General features: G+C 36.0%; 1 protein-coding gene across 23 annotated transcripts in view; it reads left to right on the forward strand.

Moving 5' to 3' along the window:
* Positions 1–22,440, forward strand: part of SGIP1 (SH3GL interacting endocytic adaptor 1) — a 181,468-nt gene that overhangs the window by 78,607 nt on the left and 80,421 nt on the right. For all 23 annotated transcript variants that reach the window (XM_016120846.2, XM_016120852.2, XM_016120851.2 and 20 more), the window contains 3 exons: positions 2,873–2,929; positions 6,265–6,319; positions 7,053–7,228. In XM_016120846.2, the coding sequence (XP_015976332.1) occupies positions 2,873–2,929; positions 6,265–6,319; positions 7,053–7,228 (288 nt within the window). The remainder of the gene's footprint in view (positions 1–2,872; positions 2,930–6,264; positions 6,320–7,052; positions 7,229–22,440) is intronic.

Raw genomic sequence — 22,440 nt, forward strand, 5'->3', positions numbered from 1 at the left:
ACAATTGTTATTACATTTATTGATTTAATGCATCATATTATCTGAGAAGAGATAATAAGCCTGACCAAAGTAAAATACCTATTAAAACAAGATGAACATTTCTGTGAACCTCAGTTATCTTTAAATAACAGTCATATGTTCAAATTATAAAAGTTAATTATGCAAAGTGTAGAATTTTAGAAAACACTAAAAAGGTAAAAGTAAAATAATGTATAACTCTAACTCCAAAAGAAAAATCACTGTTTACATGTTGGTAACTAGCCAATATTGTTTGTACTAGTAAACCATAATATTTTCCCACTTAACTTACTCCTTGCTTCTTCAAAGTTTTCCAATTGAAAATCAATGGAGCCATAACTTCACCATTAACACCGTTAGCTGCACCTTGCATAAGTGGTTAAACCAGGAGCATTGTTTCTTTCTTGGGGTTTGACCAGAACAACTTCAGCCAGGCCCTGACTAGCTTTACTTGATAATTTCCACTTGGGAAACTAAATATATTTGTAAGAATTCATTAGTGTGAATGACGCCAAATTGCTAATTTCTTTAACAAAGCTGTGTACATATGTGTGTATGAATGTATTTTGAATATCTGCCCAAAAGAATGTATTGTTATTTGTTGTTTGTGTTTAGCATTTGTGTTTAGAATGTTCTTACTTTAAAAGAAAATTTCTTTTTATAAGTTTTGCTTTCTCTTCATCTCTGCCTTTCATTGGTTTCCATGGAAGCTGGGAAATTTTCACTTATCTCAAATCTAGAAAATTCATAAAGTTCAGGAACTTTTTAATACATAATATAAGATATATGTTGCAGGAAACACACACGCACACACACACACGCGCGCGCGCACACACGCGCACACATGCGCACATTTGTTTAGCTGACCATATCAACTATTTTGATTTTGAAGGGCTTTGGTTATGGAGATGAAACTATCATGGGGAAAAACTGTGAAACTTTGAAAATTTTAAACTCAGTAATTTACCTAATCTCTTTGGTTTTCAGAAAACAATCCTTTGCATTAAAGAGTTGTTTAAGAACTAAAGGTCTATTAATAGTAGTGCTACACTAACCACGAAATTTATGAGTTTAGTTCTTTGAGATCGACTTAGTTCATCTGATTCCTACTATTATAAGTTAAGCTTGTATATTAAACTTATTATATAAGAAGGATTTGGAGAATTTTGCAAAGAATACATGTGCGAACAAATTGATAAAGTAGGAATTAAAAAAGAAAGCACACATGACAAAAATAAAATAAGTACCATGCCCATTCCTCATGGAAAAGATTTTTTATTAGTAGTAGGTATATTTTGTAATGGGCCATGTCCTCAACAGTAGCTTTAGAGCCTATATAAGAGTTGATGTGACAAGTTTTTAAAACAACCTTTGTTCAAGGTCGAAAGAATATCGATAAACACTAATTCAGGGAGGGCAATTATGTGGAAAGGTTAAAACATCATTGTCCAAGTATATAACCTTTAACCTTGTCAGGAGCAGAAAAAAGAGGAAGAGAGGCACAGGTAAGGGGCTATATTCCTGGATGCTGGTCTGTGGAGGCATTGGCATAGTTCTTGCATTTGTAAATTCTAGTGCAGTAGCAGTGGATAAGAAGAGAGAGGCCATGAGCATATTATCTATTCTTTACTCAATATTCACCCTTACTAAGCTATTATTAGTTCTTAGAATGTCCAATCAATATTCAATATGATTACTCAGTGAAGATGGTTACTGGGTTACCTTTAATTTTATTTTCTAGTGGTCCTACATGCAAACATGAAAAGCTTACTTCTTCTACCTATTTGTCAAATTGAATGTTAGCTGTTCATGTTGTAGTTCAAGTGGCCTTCATTTGTGATTGCAGAATTAGAAGTCTGTCCTCAAGCCTCATGTATCACCATTTGATGTGTTGTTCTGAGATCAGCTAGTGCTCAGTGACATACCACTGCTATATGTGCTATATATAGGAATGTTATTGAATGAATCCTTCATTACCAACTTAGTTTGTGTTTTCGTCCTTTGCAAACAAAAAATAGAGAATCTTAGTAATTCATCTTTGGATGATGCCACATCCTTGCTAAAGTGCTTATGGCTGTATATCATGGTCCTAGTAGGTGCTAAAATAGAACTTTAAGATAATCCAGAGAGATTAATGCCAAAATCCATATAGTTATCTTGCAACAATAGATGCTCATGGAGGCATAGGACAAATGGATCACTGAAATTCACAATTAATACTCGGATTCTATTTTAATAATTTGATAAGAAAAGCTACTTGAAAAGAATATTAATACTTTTTTTTAATACCTAAAAGGCGAATTAACTAACTTAGAGCTGATTTCCTTTATAGTCTATCAAGGGACTGGCTAGGAAAAAATTGAGTCAGTGTTAGAAAACCTAAAAGATTAATTAATCTTGAATGAATACTCTTTGGATATTGTGCAACTAATTGTATATGAGAGCAACATAAAAATCAAAATGTTTTTATTTAAATATACACACACACACACACACACACACACACACATATAGTTTTATCCTCTAAAGGTATAGGGGATTAAATTATAATGTAGATGCTTCTAATTCTTCAGTAACTGAAAAAAATTTGAACAACTAGTTGTTAATCTCCTTATGCTTAGGTGTACTATAGTCTTGGAAAATAAGTATGTAAGCTCTATTATGCAGTGTCATGGCAACTCAATTTACCATTCAGTTACACCAATGTGGTTGCTTAATAGGCTGCTCTAATTTGTCTTTTCAGTCCTGGATTTTGTTAGCGCTTGCTAAATACAGATAAGAGTCAAAAGTTCTTTGTTCCTTTTTATTTCGTTCAAATATTTGTCTTCTAAATTTATTTTCAAATTTATTACAGAAGAAAAGCAATGGTGCACCAAATGGATTTTATGCAGAAATTGATTGGGAAAGATATGTGAGTATCAGAAGATTGCTTTTTCTTTATTAAGTATTTCAGAACTTGAAAATGAGTTGAGGCATTCTTATATTTAAATAGGACATAGAAATAAATGAAACACTCCATTGAATCAGAAAGTGACAGGCACGATTAACATGGTATAGAATTTAAAAGCACTAGAGTCTGTTGGATCTGGGTTCAAGACCTAGTCTCTCCACAAATCTGCTGTGTGTGGTTTTGGATAGTTATTTACTGGCCAGCAAAAATGAAGTCAGTCATTATATTGTAACATTGTTGCAAGGATTCAATGAGCTAATTATTAGTAGAATATTTCAATAGATTGCCTATCCTGTAACATGTGCTCAAAAATGTTTTTTAAAATATTAAACTCCAGGTGATTCAGTGCTAGTTCTGTTTCTAAGCTGATTTGAGAATGGAGGCACTTCAATTAATGTCTGGGCCTTGTTTTTATAATTTCTTGGTCCATTTGGACTGTTATAACAAAAATACCACAAACCAAGTGGCTTATAAACAACAAACATTTATTTCTAACGGTAATGGAGGATAGGTAGTTCAAGATCATGATGCCCACAGATTGAATGTCTGGTATGTGTATGGTTGAGGGCCCACTTTCTTGTTAGCAGATGGCACTGTCTGGCTGTAACCACCCTGGGCCTCTTTTACAAGTGTGTTAATCCTAGTCATGAGATCTCCTCCCTCATGACCCAGTCACCTGCCAAAGGCCCCACCTCCTAACGCCATCACCTTGAAATTAAGATTCCAACATATATTTATTGAATACTCTCTTTGTCACTCATAATATTAAGTTCCATTGAATCCTTACCACATTAAAGTATAATTACTACATTATCTACAGAAAAGAGAGATTAAATTCTTCATGTTGCCCACCCCTACATTCTACTCAGCCAAACTCATTACCTAGTCCTCCCTTACATTTGTTTCCCAGGATTGAGATCTTTTTGATATTTTTAGCAATTCAATTCCCTAGAATCTATGAAAGCCTCTATGTTATTCTAAATCCAAATTGCTAATAAATAATATGATAAAGGAAGCCACTAGATATTGAGAAAGGGTGATTTTAGAAAAGTAATTCTTTTTTTTCCTAGAAAGACTTTTATTATATTTTCTAGGAATCTTAAATATGTACAAATGTGATAATTTAAGCAAACAAGAAGTACGATCATTAAAAAACCAATTACTCATCAAGGACTGCTTACTACCTCCAACTAGCACACACACCCTAAATTCTAGTGCTATTCCTGGTTAAAGATGTGAGGGTTTAAACCAAGCATAACTTTCCTCAAATTCGTTTAGTCCTAAAAACTAATTTGGTCACCTAAGAATGGATATTGGAAATATACATTAGATATTACTTTCTCTAAGTAATAAGGGTTTTATTCTTAATACATTATATCATGCTGCATTTTGCAGGGACAAGCGAGGTAAGAGAAGGGGAAGCTTCAGGGAGGATATGACCTTTAAGCAAAAGTCTGAAGTATAAGTAGGAGTTAACTGGCTGAACAATTAAGGGAAGAGCATCCCAGGCAGGGAGAATGGCATAAATGAGATCATGAAATGGGAAAGAACTTCTAGCATTGGAATAATAAGAGTTAACGATGGGAAGAAGGCCTTGAGACTAAGGGAGATCAGGGAAGAGAACCTCAGGCCTGAGGCTAAAGAGAAGGCCAGGAGCTAGGTTTGGCATGAGCCTGCGGGCTACATAGAACCACTGGGCCTTTATTCCAAGTGCAGTGAGATGCCAGAAACAGGATTTTAGCTGGAAGTGACCTTAATACACTTGCATTTTTTTTAAAAAAAAAAGTATCTCTGAGTATTGAAGGACAAGAAGGAGACAATAAATGCTCAATAAAGGGTGGCTTTTCCATGGCATTCAGGTCCTGTTCTCTCCCCATGGTCATGGCACCTTTACTGCTTCAGTGACTCTGCTTCAGTGACTCTAAAATTTATCAATCCCACTCTGCCCTTTGATTTCTATGTGTATAACCTCAACTTCAAGAGGATCACCCTTGAACTCTTCACCTTCTTTCCCTCTAAGGTGCAGGATATAGTCTCAAATACCCAGGGTGAAGGCACAAATCTGCCACTTACAGGGTGAGGTTCCTTGAGAAATGACACCTGATTTCTTTTAGTTTCCTTGGTGCGTGGGATAATTCTTTCCATGTACAATTGTTATAAAGTTTCAATGAAATAAAGTATGGGTCACAATACTTACTATATAGTAGCAACTGAAATATGATAATTATTTTCAATCATGCAAACTGTCTTTTATCTTTCTCATCTTATTTCTAAAAAACATTAGCTGTCTGCTGTTACAATTAGTTCAGCAAGGAGTACCAGCAGTCTCCCAGAATTTAAGCATAGAAATCTTGGAGTTTTCTTGAAGCTTTCTAGCTCCTTTTTTGCCTAAGATAAACCTGTTAACAAGAATAACTTGGTCCACATTCTTAGCAAATCCTACCTGAATAATGCAAGTTACTTTGAATTAGTAATGGTTTTTTTTCCCCATTTTCTTCTGCCTCCAGTCTATCTTGAAGCATACTTTCAAAATGCCTTAGGATGCTGCCTTCAGCATGTCTTACTCTAATCAAGAAGCTGCAGATCTAAATCAAGTCTGAATTCTTGCCTCAGCATGTTGGCCAACATGGTCTTATTTTAGATGGTCCTCCACTGTTCAGCTCCCTTTCCAGTCATGTCATCTATATTCTTGCCTCTCTCTTCCCCTGTATGATTCATATTGTCCATTTCTGCCTTGGAATCTCAATAAAGGCTCTCTCCTCCCCATCTATCCCAAAAGGCATATTCATATCCCCCTGATTCTTTCAAACATCAATAATTTCATCATCCTTTAAACTCCTATCACTGATGTCTTGTGTTTTGTATTTTGGTGAGATTTTAAAAAAATTTTTTTTTGTCTACCAAAATACATTTTAATTTTCCAAAGAACAAATACTTTTTATTTGTATCCCCCCATGTTGCGAGTAGGCCATTTGCAAGTTGCAAATTGGGCATCCATGCTGCTTAACACAGTTCTTGGCTTACAGGAAATGCGTAATAAATTATCTTTTAATGTATTTTTTCATTAATAGTTGTTGATCCTTAATTTGTTTGTTTTCCCAATAAGACTCTCAAATATGCTTGAGTATGTATGTGAATATATACCTCTCAGCATTCACTTCCAAAAGTTAAAATTCTCACCTCCAAAAATAAGAGACATATTTATATTCTTAAGTAGCAGGCTCTAGAAGGAAAATGAATAATTTCTTCATTATTGTCAGATTACTAATTGCATAATATATACTTGTGTTTTATAGAACTCACCTGAGCTGGATGAAGAAGGCTACAGCATCAGACCTGAGGAACCTGGCTATATCCTTTCTTTATTATTATTTTTTTATTTTAATGTTTATTTTTCTCTAATAAAACAGTATGATAAATTCATGTTTTGAAAAGGTGCTGAAATAACCCAAGCTTCCCAAGTTTTGTTGTCCCTAATATTAGAGATGAATAAACAGCACAGAGAACAGCCTGATCTCTAACAAGCAGGCATTTTGCCTTGATCTATTCATAGAAAAGAGAGAGGAGAAAAGGAAAAATGTGCTGAAAAACAATTGTGTAAATTGTGGGTACTGGGTTGCCTTCTAAAACCTAATATGACAATGTCATTTATCATAACCGGAAAAATAGCTGTTACTTGTGCTTTCCCTACAAATCATCTCTGGGTAGAACAGGTCACATTCCGAAGCACTTAAAACTCACCATGAGTCCATCCATTGGCATGGCTTTCCTCTCTCCGTAGACAAGTAAGCTCATGTGGGCCCATCGGCATGTGTATTGAGTGTGGCACACCAAATGGACAACTTGCAACAAAAAATGTAGGATTTTATAACTACTGCTTCTTGAAGTTCACCATCTTTAATCATGTTCCAAGGAAAGGTGAATAAATTCTAATTTCCTGATTTACTCTTTTGTTTGTTTTGCTTTGATTTTCTGCCATCTTAAGGATACTGTTGCTGCCCCTACGAGCAATCACTCTTGTCTTATACTCATCATTGCCTCCCAGTAGAAAAAAAAGAGTTATGTATCTTTAACTGTGTTCTACCTACCAAAGGAAAGCACTTTTATTCTTCGAGTGAATCAGAAGAGGAAGAAGAATCACACAAGAAATTTAATATCAAGATTAAGCCGTTGCAATCTAAAGACATTCTTAAGAATGCTGCAACTGTAGATGAACTGAAGGCATCAATAGGCAACATTGCACTTTCGCCATCACCAGTGGTGAGTGGTTTTTTATGTCAGGCTTGGGTGAGGTTGGGTGAGCTGTGTCCTGCCCATACCCAAAAAGCAGAGAAGAAACTCCTTAAATGGAAGGCTGCATATAGTTACCATTTTATGAACTCCATAAGCCTTAAAACAGCTCATTCTAGCTTTAGAAAGTTACACTCATCTTATATTGGAGTTCTTGTGCTTTTTGAAATAGTAAAAATACATAGGACCACATTTTATTTTTACTTACTTTCCTGTAAGCATTTTCAAAAGAAAAAATAATAATAACAAAAAAATTATCCAAATTTACTTCTGAAGCAATTAAAAACAATATGAAGTTTATACATTTACTAGAAATAATTTTAAAATATACATCTCAGTGCCCTTTTTATGATGTAACACATAGAAAGTCATGGAAAGAAAACTAAGAAAATTACTTTTAAAAAAACCTTTAATTGCTATGCTTCAAAAACTACATTAATCTGATATCATAAAACAGTTTAAAAATATATTAAAACTCATTATTATATTTTATTATCAAATTGTCTTTAATACTCTTATGTTTAGGCACCTCAAACATAGGTATGCCTTATTTATATTATTCAAATTGGCATTTTTCCACAATTCCTTTCTCCAATTCTCATCTCCTAAATTTTTTTAGTTTCAAATTCTAAGTTCTAGCATTTACAGTATCTTCTCAGTGGTGTTTGATAAATGCTTCAACTATGTTCTCAAAATAGCTGTGAAGAGCAGATGAAGGCTCTCAAACCAGTAGCTAATATGTTCTTGGCATCTTCTTCAAAAGATGTCATCTCCCTACAGCATTCCCTTTATATAAAGTAGTTAATAAATGCTGAACCACTTTTGGGATGCTTCTGGAAATATCTCAACTAATATTTCTAAGGAGTTGTAATTATTTATCCTTTGATAAATGCCTGCCTGCAATGAATAAAGTCTATAATGATGCCTTCTTTAGTGCTTAATGACGATAATGGCATTTATCACTACTGTTAGTGACAACTAAAATGACTGCTAATAGTAATCAACCACAGCAAATATTTCAGGTATTTCTAATTATATACTCTTGTTATCTTAAGATGTCTTCCTGAAAAGGGAGAAATGAAATATATTAATTTTCTTTCCCTTCTGCAATGGAAGGTACAGATTTTGAACTCACATATTGGTCTATAATACTAGTGATTTCTGGGAATGGAGGTGTTTTAAATGCATAAACTTTCACTTTTCAGTTGACATCATTACTGAATCATTTTTTTTATCAATTGTAAAAATTCATTTAAGTGCCTGAAGCCAATTTATATCTACTTTTCTGTGAGCTGTAATAAACTTAGTGGGCATGTGGAAGCTACCTGGGATAAGTGTAAACAGTCAAATTCATGGGATTAAATAAAAAAATTTTACATGAAAAAATCTTATTACAACATCCATGTACATAGTAGATTTTTGCTGAAAGTTAGTTGAATCTAGGAAAGAAGAAATGTCCTTTATCAAAAAGAATATGTATGCCCATGTCACCTGGTAGATATTCTTTCAACCGGATATGTTGCTGAGGATCCCCCAAGAAAAGTGGTTGTTTACTCTGAGCTCTTCCCAACTCCTGTTTTTAAGGTGATATATTGATATGATGTGTTTAGACTCTGATGAAAAGATGTTAGGGAAAGCAGTGTGAAAACAAGATGGAGACATTGGAAAAGTAATCACAGGGTTAAGCTGTTTCTGCATACCAGCAATACCACAAACCAAGAGACCCTCAAATCTCCCCATCACCACCATCCCCATACTCTCATCTTGTTCCCTAATGTGAGAACCTGGATCTGCCATTACTATGATTTCCAAATGTTTCTAATTTCTGATATTTCATGTAGGAGAGTAAGCTGTTATTCCTACTTTAGGGTAAGGTAAGCATGTTTCTGGATATACATAAGTATAAAGAGAAATTGTAACTGGAAATATATTCTTAGCTTTAGAATTCTTATTCTTTGCTAGATAACCCATAAGTATTTCACAAATAACATTTCCAGTACATTATGTCCAAAGCCAGATATGTAGAAATAACCTTATGAAATCCAGTTAGTACCATAATAAAAATGGCAAATGATTTGTACAACTTTTGATGTTTCCAGCTAGCCAGTCAGACATTTATATATCTGTACTTAATTCAGGTATAAAAAGAGTAGAGCCTACATCAGTTAATGATACATCTGAATATTTTATTTAGGCTATGGTTTTTATGCTACGAAAGCATCAATCATTACACTAGAGAAATAGAGAAAATTCTAAATGGTAAGCTCTTCATAACAAAAGTTTATGTCATGATTCCTGTTTCTTTTGAAGAATTTTAAGATAACCTCACAGGTAAAGGAGGTTAATTTCTATTCTTATCATGTTGTAATTTCCTGATAAGATACTATGCTGATAATCAGGGCAAAGAATGAACATCATCCAGGTTTTAGTTGTTGATTTGGCATCTGTACAAGTTAGAATATTGGTAGAGTTGCTTTAACCAAAACCAAAATAGGTAGTAATAGCTTAAACAAAATAGATGGTTTATTTCTCTCCCATATAAAAATCAAAGCTGGTAGACAGTCCTTAAAGGTAATAGTGTCCTACTCCAGGGGTTGTTCAAGAACCCAGGGACTTTCCGTATTTTTACTCTACCTTTCCTAGGGTGTTGCTGCCTTATCACCATCAATAGCCTCTGTGTTCCAGCTTTGGGATGGAGGAAATAGGAAATAAAAGGCAAGAGGTTTCCTTTAAGAGTTTAACTCATAATTCACACCATCACTACCACTCAAATCCCATTGGCCATTATTTAGTCATATGGTCACATTAGCTAAAAGGGAGTCTAGGAAATGTAGTCTTTGGTTGGATAGACATGTAATCAGCTAAAATTCAGGGTTCTGTTACTAAAAGACAAAGGAGAGAATAGATTTTGGTAGACATTAATAGTTTCTGACATTGTGTCTTAAATAATCTCAAGATTACTTTTGGGAGTTCATTGGGAAATGGTTTTATGTTCCTATTTACCTTCAAATTATTCCAAGAACCTATTAAATCTAGGAAGTTTTATTTTAAAAATTTCTAATTACTAATATCTAAATAACAGTGGTACTGTGCTGTATGCTAGCCAGCAGCAGGTTGAACAGAAACAAATTTATTTAAAATATCAACTTTTTTGGATGACAAAGACCCTTCCAAGAGTAATAGTTTTCCTTTTATCTTACAAAATTCATTGTTTTTGGAGACAGTCTGTTTCATTTTTGAAAGAAAATTATTAAACCCAGGTTAAACTCAAATGCTGTCTCTGTAACTTGTATCTTTGGTTGCTGTTATGCTCTGTAGGGGATAAACAAAGGACAAACAAAGCCCCTACTTTCTTCAGTGGTCTTTATGTGAAGCTGACTGGTTTTAACTCCAAGTTTAAATTTAGGGTGCAAAATGTTTATTTATTAAGGAGTGACTTCATCCTCAACACCTATGGGGTAAGGTGGGCAAAGGGAGTTGTTTTGCATGAGCCAATCACATGGGAGGCTCTAGAGCTGGAATGATATTTCAGAGTTAGTCATGAGTTTGGCAGAGGTGAATACCCTTATATTATTGTATCAATCAGGACTCTGATATGGGCAGGCCAAAAAGGGGAATGACCTTGAGCCAGGTGGCCCTCTACGGCTGAGTCAGATCCTAAAGTGTTGACAGTTAAAGTCTGTCTTTCAGTAGCACTTTCAGCAGCTGGTATGAGAAATCATTATGAAGAGAAATTTATAGGGTACATTTTTTTTTGTCCCCCACAAATCCCCTGGGCCTGACATAGGGCCTTTTATATATCATTACCATTCAATAAGCGCTTGTATGTGTGAGTGATTGAGCGAGTAAGTAAATAAATATGTGAATGGGACCAGGCCAAAGACGGAGCACCGTGCATGTCACTACCATCTAGTTTTATATCCATCTATTAATAACACACTTCAGTCTCTCTTGTTCACCATACGACACTCAACTCTGCCCTCATACTAGCCACATATTTCCTTTTTGTTCAAACCAGTGATGAAACTATCATTAAACACAACACTGAATTTTAGAAACCTGGAATTTCAACAACTTTGCCTGGATCTATCAGACTAGAAACCCCATGAAAGTGATGGATTTAATTTGACATTCAGTTTGCCTATTTCTTTGTACTGTCACCTTCTTTTCCAAGTGCTCTGTGGCCATCTGCTTAAATAATTTGGGGTTAATAGAAAGCAGCTGTATGGTAACAGAAAAAGCGAAACACATGGATTCAGACAGGCCTGAGTGCCTAGCCCAGGTCTGCTCTGTTCTATTTGTGTAATCTCAGATGAGCCTCATTATTATTCTGAACTTCTATTCTCTCTTCCATAAAGTGAGGACGATAATGATGCTTATGAAATTTTTGTGCAGATTACTTTCAATCTCTAGGAGGGTCAAATCTTTTACTTTTTGTCCCCTGTGATTAGCTTAATATAGTGCATGGTACACATTAGGCATTCAGAGAGTTAGTCAATAAATGACCAAAAGAATAAAAATAGAGAATATCCTAGTAACAGTACCTGATGCATAATTGGTGCTTTGAAACTGTTCATTTCTTTATTACTAGTTACATTAGGGTTTTTCAGAGAAACCGAACAAACAGAATATATGTATATACGTGCAAATATACCAAGAAATTTGTCATACGGATTGACTCACAGATTACGGAAGCTGAGAAGTCCCCCGGTCTGCCGGCTGCAAACAGGAGACCTAGAAAAGCTGGTAGTGTAATTCAGTCCAAGTCCAAAAGCCTGAGAACCAGGGTGGCTGAGAGTATAAATCTCAGTCTGAACACAGAAGATGAGATGCACCAAACAGTGAGGTAGAAAAAGGAGGTAAATTTCTCCTTCCTCTGCCTTTTGTTCTATTCAGGCCCTTAACAGATTGGATAATGCTCATTCTCATAGAGGAGGCTGATCTACTTTTAAGAGTCCACCAATTCAAATGCTAATCTCATTAGGAAACACTCTCACAGACACAGACAGAAGTAACGTTTAATCTGAGTACCCAGTGGCCAGTCAAGTTGACAGATAAAAGTAACTGTCACACTAGAGTGTGTGTGTGAGTGTGTGCGCGCGTGCGCACGCATGTGCGTGTTTAACTTTTTTGCTGTTATTGAGTTATAGCTTTGCTTTCTCATTTCCAGTCTCTTGTCCTGACATCATTCTGTTTTTATGTCTTGGCTTATAATAAACTGGATCTCAAGGCTTGAATGCAGTTAAAGGAGTTCAGACTCTCCTACCTACCTTAGACTTTAATTCTGAACCAGATCTGATTCACCTTTTAGATGAACTACTTTTAAGTCAGTTTTTTTTTCATAGTGGACATTTGTAATTGACATTTCTTTGAACACAAATAGAAACTTTGTATCTATCCACTGAAAGAACTGGCATTTTGTGGGAAAGATGTTGGAATCTGATGGGCCCGAACTCAGCCTCTTGCTAACATTACTGTTTAGGCAAGTTTCTTAAATCTATTTGTTTCTCAGAATCTTCATGTCTAAAACAAGAATAATAAACACCTACCTGTCTTACAAGGTGGTTGTTGGGATGTCCATCTCTCTGTGAGTACAATATAAAGATCATTCCCCCTAAAGAAGAAGGTAGAAACAGAGATGTGAGTACATCTGTTGTTTGCTTCCCTTGGTACCACTTTCCCTGTATTCAGGGTAGGAACAAACCTCCATTACAACTTCCAAGAATGGCTGTGTTCTTAAACGGTAAAATTGTTTTCTGAAAGGGACTAAATGAAATAATGGTGCAAGATTGAACTATAAGGAAGTATTCCCTTACAAAAACAAAATGAGAATTCAACATATCATTGGAGATGATTCCGCTTAAGATAATTTGAAGGAGTTGGATATAGACACTATTACAGTGATGTCACAATTACTCAAACAACTGGGCTCTGCCTCTTAACTAGGTTGCCTTGGACAAGTTACAAAACCTATGCCTTGGTTTTTTCAACTATAAATCAAGATAATTCCAATACCAACTTTGTAGAGCTATTGTGAAGATTGCATGAGTTAATGTATATAAAATACTTATTATAGATACTATGTTCAGAGATTATTTTATTGTTGTTGTTAGAATTATCTGCAAAGCCTAGGGTATGTTTTAAAGGATATCATTAATAGTGATTAATCAGGGAACCAAAATAGTTAAAACTCATTTAGAACCAAGACTTGTAATTACCCTGAGTGTGAAAGTGGGAAAATTAATAGAAGAATTTGTGTGTGTGTGTGTGTGTGTGTGTGTGTGTGTGAGAGAGAGAGAGAGAGAGAGAGAGAGAGAGAGAGAAAGAGAGAGAGAGAGAGATTCCTATGAAAAGGTTTTTGAGGTAATTCCAGAACATTTCTAAATTGTTTTGAGTAAGAACAAAACCCCCTGAACAAATATGAATATAGTACTATAGGCTAACATTTGCAACCGGATTCTGTATTGTGTGTCCCCCACTAATTGACATCATTTCTCATCCTCTCCCTTTCAAATCCACCAAATATTTGGTAGGTACCTTCCATGCAGTAGGCACTGAGAGCTAATATCAGAAATTGGATAGACTTTGGCCAACCTTCTTGCTAACACCGTCTACAAATTTACCAAGAAAACAATATAACACAATGTTGCTAGCACCACAGAGAAGCCGAAATTCCCCTTGTGGTCCAAACTCTTGCTTGTCTTCACTTCAGTTTCTTGCTTGAAAATATGGTAGTCTGTGGTCAGCTTCTCCTGTGACCTTTATTTCAGAGTCTCCCGGCTTCCTTCCCCCTCCTGGAGTATCCGATGCAGACATTTTCATTTCTCCCAAAACCTACAGGGAACCTTATCTCTGACAAATCTTTAGCCATGTGTTTTGCTCACTAGGTACCTTGAAACCTGTGGCTGCCATAGTTTTCATGGAAATGAGAAGGCAAATGTTATGGTTTAATTTTTGTGCAATACCCTTTTCTCATGTACTCCCATTGATTCAATACCTTTGTTCTTTGGTGAGCCAAGAATCACTGCTGACTTACATTGATAAGTTGTCCTTAACTACAAGCACTTAGTTCTGTACTAAATAAGAATAAGAATTTTTGCTTTAGAGTAAATCAGAACTAAGTTTTCATTCTGGCTCTGTACTTGTTATCCACATACCATGGACAAGTTACTTAAACCTTTAAGCCTCAGTCAAGGCTTAATTAAGTGTAGAGTGAGGCTAATAATACTATTTACCTCACAGGATCCTTGTAAAAATTAAGGAAGTGATGCATGTAAAGCGCTTAGTACTTTGTAAGTTTATGTATATAAGGTCCAAAGAAGGTGCTTAATAAATGATAGCCATTATTAATCAACAACAATAGATGTCTCTTGGTGACTACTTGTATGCATCCTATAAGGTCATGGACCACATTGAGAACTTATAATGGTGATGGTGTTGGTGGTGGCAGCTGTGAAAATTTGTGTGCTGACTGTCAGATGTTTCACATATATTAATTCATTTATCTTCACAACAATTCTATGAGATAGGTACTATTATTATCTTCATTTTACAGATGAGAACATAGAGACATAGAAGGATTAATTAGCTCACTCGAGGTGTCACAGCTTATAAGTGAATTTGCTGAGATTTAAACTCAGAAAGTCCAGTTTCTAATTCAGAATTCTTAACCACTATATTATACTATTTTTGATGAAAACTATTGGCTCTCTTTCCAGTGGAAAAATAGAAAGCTCATTAACTCATCCCAAACATTTTACATATAATTTCTGAGTACTCACAACCCTTTGAAGGCTATCACTTTGATGGTGCCTAAAGGGTCCATGATCTCAGCTTGAAAGCCCACATCCCAAGCTTTCTTCTCTGTCAGTCTACAGACACTCCTTTCTATGGTACCTGATGTGGCATTTCATGTGACAAGACAACAAGGCTGAGCTGACAGGTCAGTCAGATTTAAATGCTGCTGTGTCATATGTGATTCTAGTTTCTTAAAATTATTTCATTTTATATTAAAACTTCATAAACCTTTGTTTTAAATGTTAAGGAATGACACCTTGTCTTTACCGGACTCATATATTTCAGTTCTCTTAATCAATCAGCAAGTATTTTTTTAAATCAACAGCTCATTGTAATTACAGTTTACATTTTATAAATGTCATGATCAGAAAGCTATAATGACCAGCATCACTATTAAGCATGCAGTGAGGTGACGATTGCTCCATTTTAGAGAAGAAACCAACTCAGAAAGATCAAGAGGCTGCTGAAGGTTCAAGGGCCAGGACTCCAGCATCTGCTTCCTTTCTGCCAAGTAAAAACAAAATATGTTTTCTCACCTACAAATTAAGGGTCTATGATTCAATTATCTTTAAGATTCATTTAAGCTTTAATATTCTGCTGTGTATTATAGCTTGAGTCTCTGTGGGAAGCTATCTGTTTTAGGGACAGATTGGAGAGACAGCAAATAGATTAAGAAAGAGAATGTTTCCTTGAAGCACATTACCAAAGAAGGAAGAATACAGGCTTCCGAGTCTACATATTACTATCTATGTGTTCACGTTCCATAACTTGGAGCCTCAGATTCCAAGTCTGTAAAATGGGAACAAGAACATCTACGTTCTCAGATTTGATGTAAAGATGATATGAGATAATGTTGCAAAATGCCCACTTTCGTGCCCATCACCCAGGAGAGGTTCTAGAAGCATCAGTTCCCCTTTCAGCTCTGTTTTCCTTCTCCTTTTCCTTAAGTTAAGAGACTTGTGGGAGGCAGCTAGATAAAAATGGCTAGGGAGGACTTGTGCAAAGTCAAGGAGAAGATGGGTGATAGAAATGATATGAGAGTAGGTGTCGATCCGTCCTGGCACGTATGCCTCTTCCTTTCCCCTGTAAAATTCAGTAATACAAGGAATGAAAGAATTTGACATGGAGTTATGAAGGAACAATTGTTTAATCTTGTTCCTGGAGATTTGCAATCCATTATGTAGTTATTTAATCAAAAAAATATGAGGAAGGGGAGATAGCTTTGAAATGGAGACGGTCTGGTGCTGTTTGCCTAATCCAGGTGTCCCGCCCACTCTCCCACCCCCAAGGTAACTTGCCCAGAGTAAAATCCATGAATTTGTTGCTGCTTGGTAACACCACCCCCTTTCCTTTCCTCACTTTGGCAGAAGGTTCAGCACCCCATTGAGTTTCCTAAAAACAAAAAGTCATCAGTGGGGGCGGAGAGCTCCAGTCTCCTACACACTGGCATTTTCTCCTGGTAGAACTGCTTCATTGTGCAAGGGGGTGCTAAAGATTGCGCATTCTGATGCTAAATGCTCAACCCAGACCTTAAGTGCAGTGAGTTGGAGGGAAGAAGCTCAGCTTGGGTATTGCTCATCAAGGTGAGCTTCATAGGGCAAACAGAATTTGGGTTGGGTCTAGATCAAGGATATCAATAATAGGGTGTATAAACTGTATTCCTGCTTCCAAACCCTCAGCAGACATTGTGACTATACCGCAGGTCCCAGATATAGTCAGAAGACCCCTCTATTCAGAGCTGCAGGCAACCCAACCAAAATCATCCAGAGCGAGCATATAAGATGTTACTCTTTTCTTTTCCAGGTCTTATAGAGAAAGATAGATGGGAAAATGGGTGGGACCTAACTTTTTCAAAACATATTGTTCTCTTTTTTATATTATAATAAGTCATGAACTGTCTGCAGAAGAATTAGTTTCATATCTGATATGTGTTTGTTCTTTCCTTCAATTATTTTTTCCTAGGGAATTCTCTGTTGCTTTCATTTCCTGATCTTTAAAATAAAATGTCATTTTTTCCAAACCCTTCATGCCCATCCTACTCTGGTAGAAAGAAATCTGAGTTGTCATATGGTTTGATCTCCTTAAAATGGGCAGAATATGAATTCAATGTGGATTGCCTTATTTCTCCAATTAATGTCAGTTGTACACTCTGAGTACATGGTATTTTTCTTTCCTTTGTGAGATGTAAGAGTTAGAATTCCCTTGCATAACTTCAAATCTTTTATTTGTGTTCTACTGTCTCAGACAACCCACTCTGACTGGGAGAGGTCACAGAAACATGATCACCAGGGTTTGAGAACCCTCAATTTCTGTTACCAACTTAAAGTCTAATGAATAAGACAATACACTCACCATACTGAAACATAAAATGTTAAGATATCCTCAACCAGAGGCAGCAAATTCAAGAATTACAAGTTTGTAATTACAATGCTAATTACAATCAAAAAGGCTAATTTGTATATCTTTAACATCTTCTGCCTCGGTTGTGTTAGTCATACTGGTGTAGAGGTTAAAATTCAAAACTATTTTTATTCGCTAATGGCAGTAATCAGGGAAGAATGGGCTCTTTAAAGAAGCAATCAATTTAGAAACTATGTTGGTAACAGAAGCATCATTTGTGAACAATTTAGGAAGTTTGGGTTTATGACAACTAATCCTATACCCAGAAGTTGTAGGTTCTTACTTCTTCCTTAATGGGGCCTTTTCTCTCAAGCCTACAATGTTAAATGACACATAGCAGGTACTTAGAAGATACTTGTTGGTTGATTGGACAGATGGATGCTCTTCACTATGGGAAATTATATGGAACTTGGTGTTTCACTGTGATATAATGCAACTTATATCCCTTGCGTTACTTTATAGAGAAAGCAAATTTATGGTTCTCATTTTTTTTTTTATCTTTTCCTCCTTCAATTCCTCCATTATTAGATTAGCGAATAATATGAACAATAACTCCATTTCTTCTCTTACTGTTTACAAGATTTTTTAAAGTATATTAATGTGTTCTCCTTTTCTGTGGGTGCTAGCTCTGTCATAATTCTCTTCCCAGTGAGATAGATGTCTGTTTTCTCATCTAAAGTCTCAGGTTTCAGTCACTTAGTGGTTCTTGACCTTGAGAGTAAAAGGTAGATACAGTATTATCTTTCTTATACTATTATATTTATTTTTATATGAAGGAGTTTCTATAAATGTATGAATAATATTATAAAAATAACAATATAAGACAAAGCATACCTATCCCTTATTCCTTTGAAAGAGAAATTTTCTAGTGCTAGAAATAATCTACAGCAATGAATGTACTTATCAATAGTTTTAGAGAGAAAAGAAATCTTAAATCATGAATCACTCACATTAATTATGTCAGAAAATGTTTCCTCAGAGACTGAGGAAATTTTTATTTTTAAGCAGAATGAAGGTGAGATTTCTGTCTCTCGTCTCTGTCTAAATGACAGCCACTAACTACCCATGGGCCTTAGAGACTACCGTTTTGAATCAGCTACCAGCACAGCAGGCGTACAGAGCCATGCGTTCCAGTCTGAGCCCCTTACGCTGAAATGGCCAACAGCGGCGGGCGGCGGGGTGCGCGGGACTGGACGGGCCTCACTCTGTTTTGCCGAATTGAAACCCTTTCTACCCCCTAACACATTTGAAGCCCGTCTTTATTTGATTTTTTAAACATGGTGCATGGGGGATCAAAACAAGCTTCCAAAGAGTGATGAAAAATGACAGCGTATGTAATATCCAGGCATTGGCTGATATCGTTTCAGCTGTTTCATCCAAGCTTCTTCTTAGCAACCAATGGTTACTGACATCCACTACTAAGAACTCCTAATAAGTAACAGCCAGCCATAGGCTGCATGGAACAGAGTGGAGCCAAGGTAATCACAGTGGCCTTCAAGACCCTCATGGTGGGGGTCACTTCTAACCCCCAGATAATATCTGCTCCTCTTCCTCCTCATTCTTCTCCTCCAAGGCTCCCTGGCTGTGTGCCCCCTTCTCCCCGAGAGCTTCATTGTAACTTCAAGAGTCTGCTCAAGTCACTTTCTCAATGTGGTCTACTTTGACCACCTTATATAAAATCACAGACTCTCTCTTAGCATTCCCAAACCTCTTTATTGTCTCTACTTTTTAAAATTACATTTGTTATCTCAAATACTAAATACTTTGCATATTTATTATATTTATTATGTCTCCTTTTTCTAGTCCCCAAAATAAGCTCATTGGAGCTTTTTTCTCTATTGTTCCTATTGTTTTGTTCACTAATATGCCTAGACTAGTGTCTGGTCTTTATTAGGTGCTCAAGTAAATATCTTTTAATGGTTTAATAAATGAATAAATAATCCTTTTTCACCTCATTATGACTAATCACAAATAACAGATAGAAAGTGGTTATATTTATAATAAAATCTCACTGGTTAAAATATAAAGATTTAAAATACAGCCATCCTATTTTTAAGGCTGAACAATGGTACTCTTAAAAGCTATAGATTAGACCTGATTTTTTATTTCTTGATCCCACTCTATAAAGCCAGATGCCAAAAATTCCCATGGCAACTCAGTTCCTTATTAAGAGGCACGAATGTATTTAGAGCACAAAACTTCCATGCAAGGGTCATTGAAACTCTGGCGTATATTTTCTTCATTTTGCCTCTGTTAGTTTTTACTCTAGGTCTTAAACAGAATTCAGTTTTAAATGTTGATGGTTTCTAGCCCTTTATTCAGAAATGTAGGCTTTAACAAGACCTAACTTGAATGACTACTTTCATTAAAAAGAGATTCTCTATCTGCAGGGGCCAAGGGTGCATGCATTCTTTGGGAAACTGTTGATCATAGGGATGTTGCCTTTCAACAAAGCTTACAAATTAGAGAATTATATTTTCTCAGGCCATAAGACAGGAAAATCCCTGCACTTACGGACAATTCAATGGCCATATTTTAGGTATATGTTTTGTCCAATCCAAAAGTTTACTTACTCTATTTCTAAGCACAAGTGCACCTATTTTTAAGTACAGATATATAAGTATACATCTGTTTCCCATGCTCTTATTAAAGTTTTCATAATTAAAAATCAATTCTGATACTATTTGCTCATTTAAAATGACAAGATATTCTCTTGTCATTTTGTTTGTTTGTGTGTGTGTTAACATTCTGAAGCAACCCTTAAGCCAAGAGTTTATAGCCTAGGTATTGGTAGCTGCTCACAATGAAAGCAAAACAGCATATTAAGTAAAGACGGTATAATCATGATATAGCCTGAAATGGAAAGGTGTGAGGAAGAAGAGAAGAGGCGTTATCATTTGTGTATTCATGTCTATTCTTCTGATTCTAATTAAATGCATTTCATTCTAGAAAAAAAGCCAAGATATTTACCTTAAAATCAGAGTTTAATTTCAAGATCTGAAAGCATACCTATAAACCTGAGAAGCTCATTCTTTGAGAACTATTGTAATAGACAAGCACGATCTATTGAACTCTTTCCATTGGAAAGATCCAAGATTATTTTCCAGGCTCTGTGATCTGTGAGCTTTTAATTCTGTTGTTTTTAGATCCCAGTGCTGACAAGTCTTTGAAAGTGGGTTCAATCTGTTTAGGGAACTTGTGCTGTGCCACAAGCCCACCCTTGCTCAGGCTCTCTGGAGTTAGACAACCTGGGATCCATGTGATTTAGGAACTCATCTGTGCCTCCTTTTCCTCACTGGTAAATTAGAGATGATAATTAAAAGAACCACATAAAGTAAAACAATAACAGTAAGTTCTCAATAAATGTTGGTTTTCCATATCGTCCTGTCTTTTAATCCTCGCAGCAGCTCTACAAGATAACAATCATCCCTGCTTTCCAAATTGTGGAATTGAGGCACAGTGTAACTTGCTCAAAGGCAAGTAAAAAATAGAGATTAAGCTAAATCAAAGATATAAAAGCTCGTGTTCCTCCTTCAACCGTGACAATCCCTTTAAAGCTACTTGATTTTAATCCCCCAAATTTTTTGTCTACAGATTGAGGACCTGGACCTTAATAATTTTTATTTCTCTGTGCTACTTACCAAGAGTCTGGATGTGAAAGCAGCACCAAGTCTGTGGCCCCTATCTTGACCCTCACTTATTCTGAAGTATTAGTTTTTTGCTATAGGAAAAAATTACACCCTGGAAATCTGATCGCATAGCTCTACACTAACGTTTATGCAAAGCCGCGCCACCTCCTTGGAACCTTTGCAACCTGTGTTAACACTTGAGGTCACTAATTGGCAGAAAGATCAACAATTAAGTAGGAGCTAAGTGTAACATTTTTAGGAGCTGATGAAGGAACCATTACGTTGGGGGCCACATCCCTTGGTCCATATACAATTCAGCTTTCAGAAAGCAATTCATCTTCTACATTTTAAAAGACACATTTTATAGTGTCTTAATTGCCCCCCCAAAAGGGAATTCATAAATATACTTCGAGTGCCTATTATGTGTCTAGCACTATGCTTGGGGCTAGAGAGAGTCCGTTCATCACCATTACTGTGAGCTAATAATTGAGTAGAAATACCTACACAGTACAGAACAAAATAAGAACTACAAAAAATATACTCGTAATGTGCACCTTTGTTTTCCCTGAAGCAACTAAATGTCAGACAAATAGAAAAGTCTTCGATATGGGTTTACTATTTTGAACAAAAGGAATGTGTTATGTTCAAACAAGAGAAGAAAACAATTCATTCTGATTGGGAAGCTTGGGAAAGGCCTCAGGGAACAAATGTTACTGGCCTTGAAGAAGGAGTTCCATTGTAATTGAGGGAGAGGGAGAGGGCTCGAAGGCCAAAGAAGCAGCCTGAGCAGAGGCTGGGAAGTGTGTGAATACACTTCTTGTTCAGGAGATGTCAAGGAGAGTCTGCAGCTAGGTGTGGGTTTCATACAGATCACACTGGAAAATGAGGGTAAGCTGGAGCCCATCATGAAGACACTGAATGACAGAATGGAATCTGCATGCTATTTTCTGAATAATAGAGAGATTTATGAAGAGTGGAGTAATACATTCACTTCACTATTTTTGGAAAATAATTCTGAGGATGGTACAAATGGATGGATTTAGGAGATAAAACTGGAAATAGGACCATAAGCTAGGAAGCACATGTAGGAAGCTGTGGAGTATTACTGTCAGAAAGAAATGAAGCCCCCATTTAAGAGGTTCACTGAGGAATATAAAATAGCATTCCAAGGAGCCAGGGACCACATACCAGGAAAATAATTTGTCCAAGGAGAGTAGGGGGATTGAAAGAACTGATGATCATAGCTGGTATATCTTGGGATAAGACTAGAGTTTCTGGAAAATCTCATGTTTAATTCCATGACCATGCCTGGCTGTAATGCATTAATGGTATTTTCCAACTCCTTTCTGTATTACG

This window comes from Rousettus aegyptiacus, unplaced genomic scaffold, assembly GCF_014176215.1.
Source record: "Rousettus aegyptiacus isolate mRouAeg1 unplaced genomic scaffold, mRouAeg1.p scaffold_m13_p_1, whole genome shotgun sequence".
NCBI classification, from domain to species: Eukaryota; Metazoa; Chordata; class Mammalia; order Chiroptera; family Pteropodidae; genus Rousettus; species Rousettus aegyptiacus.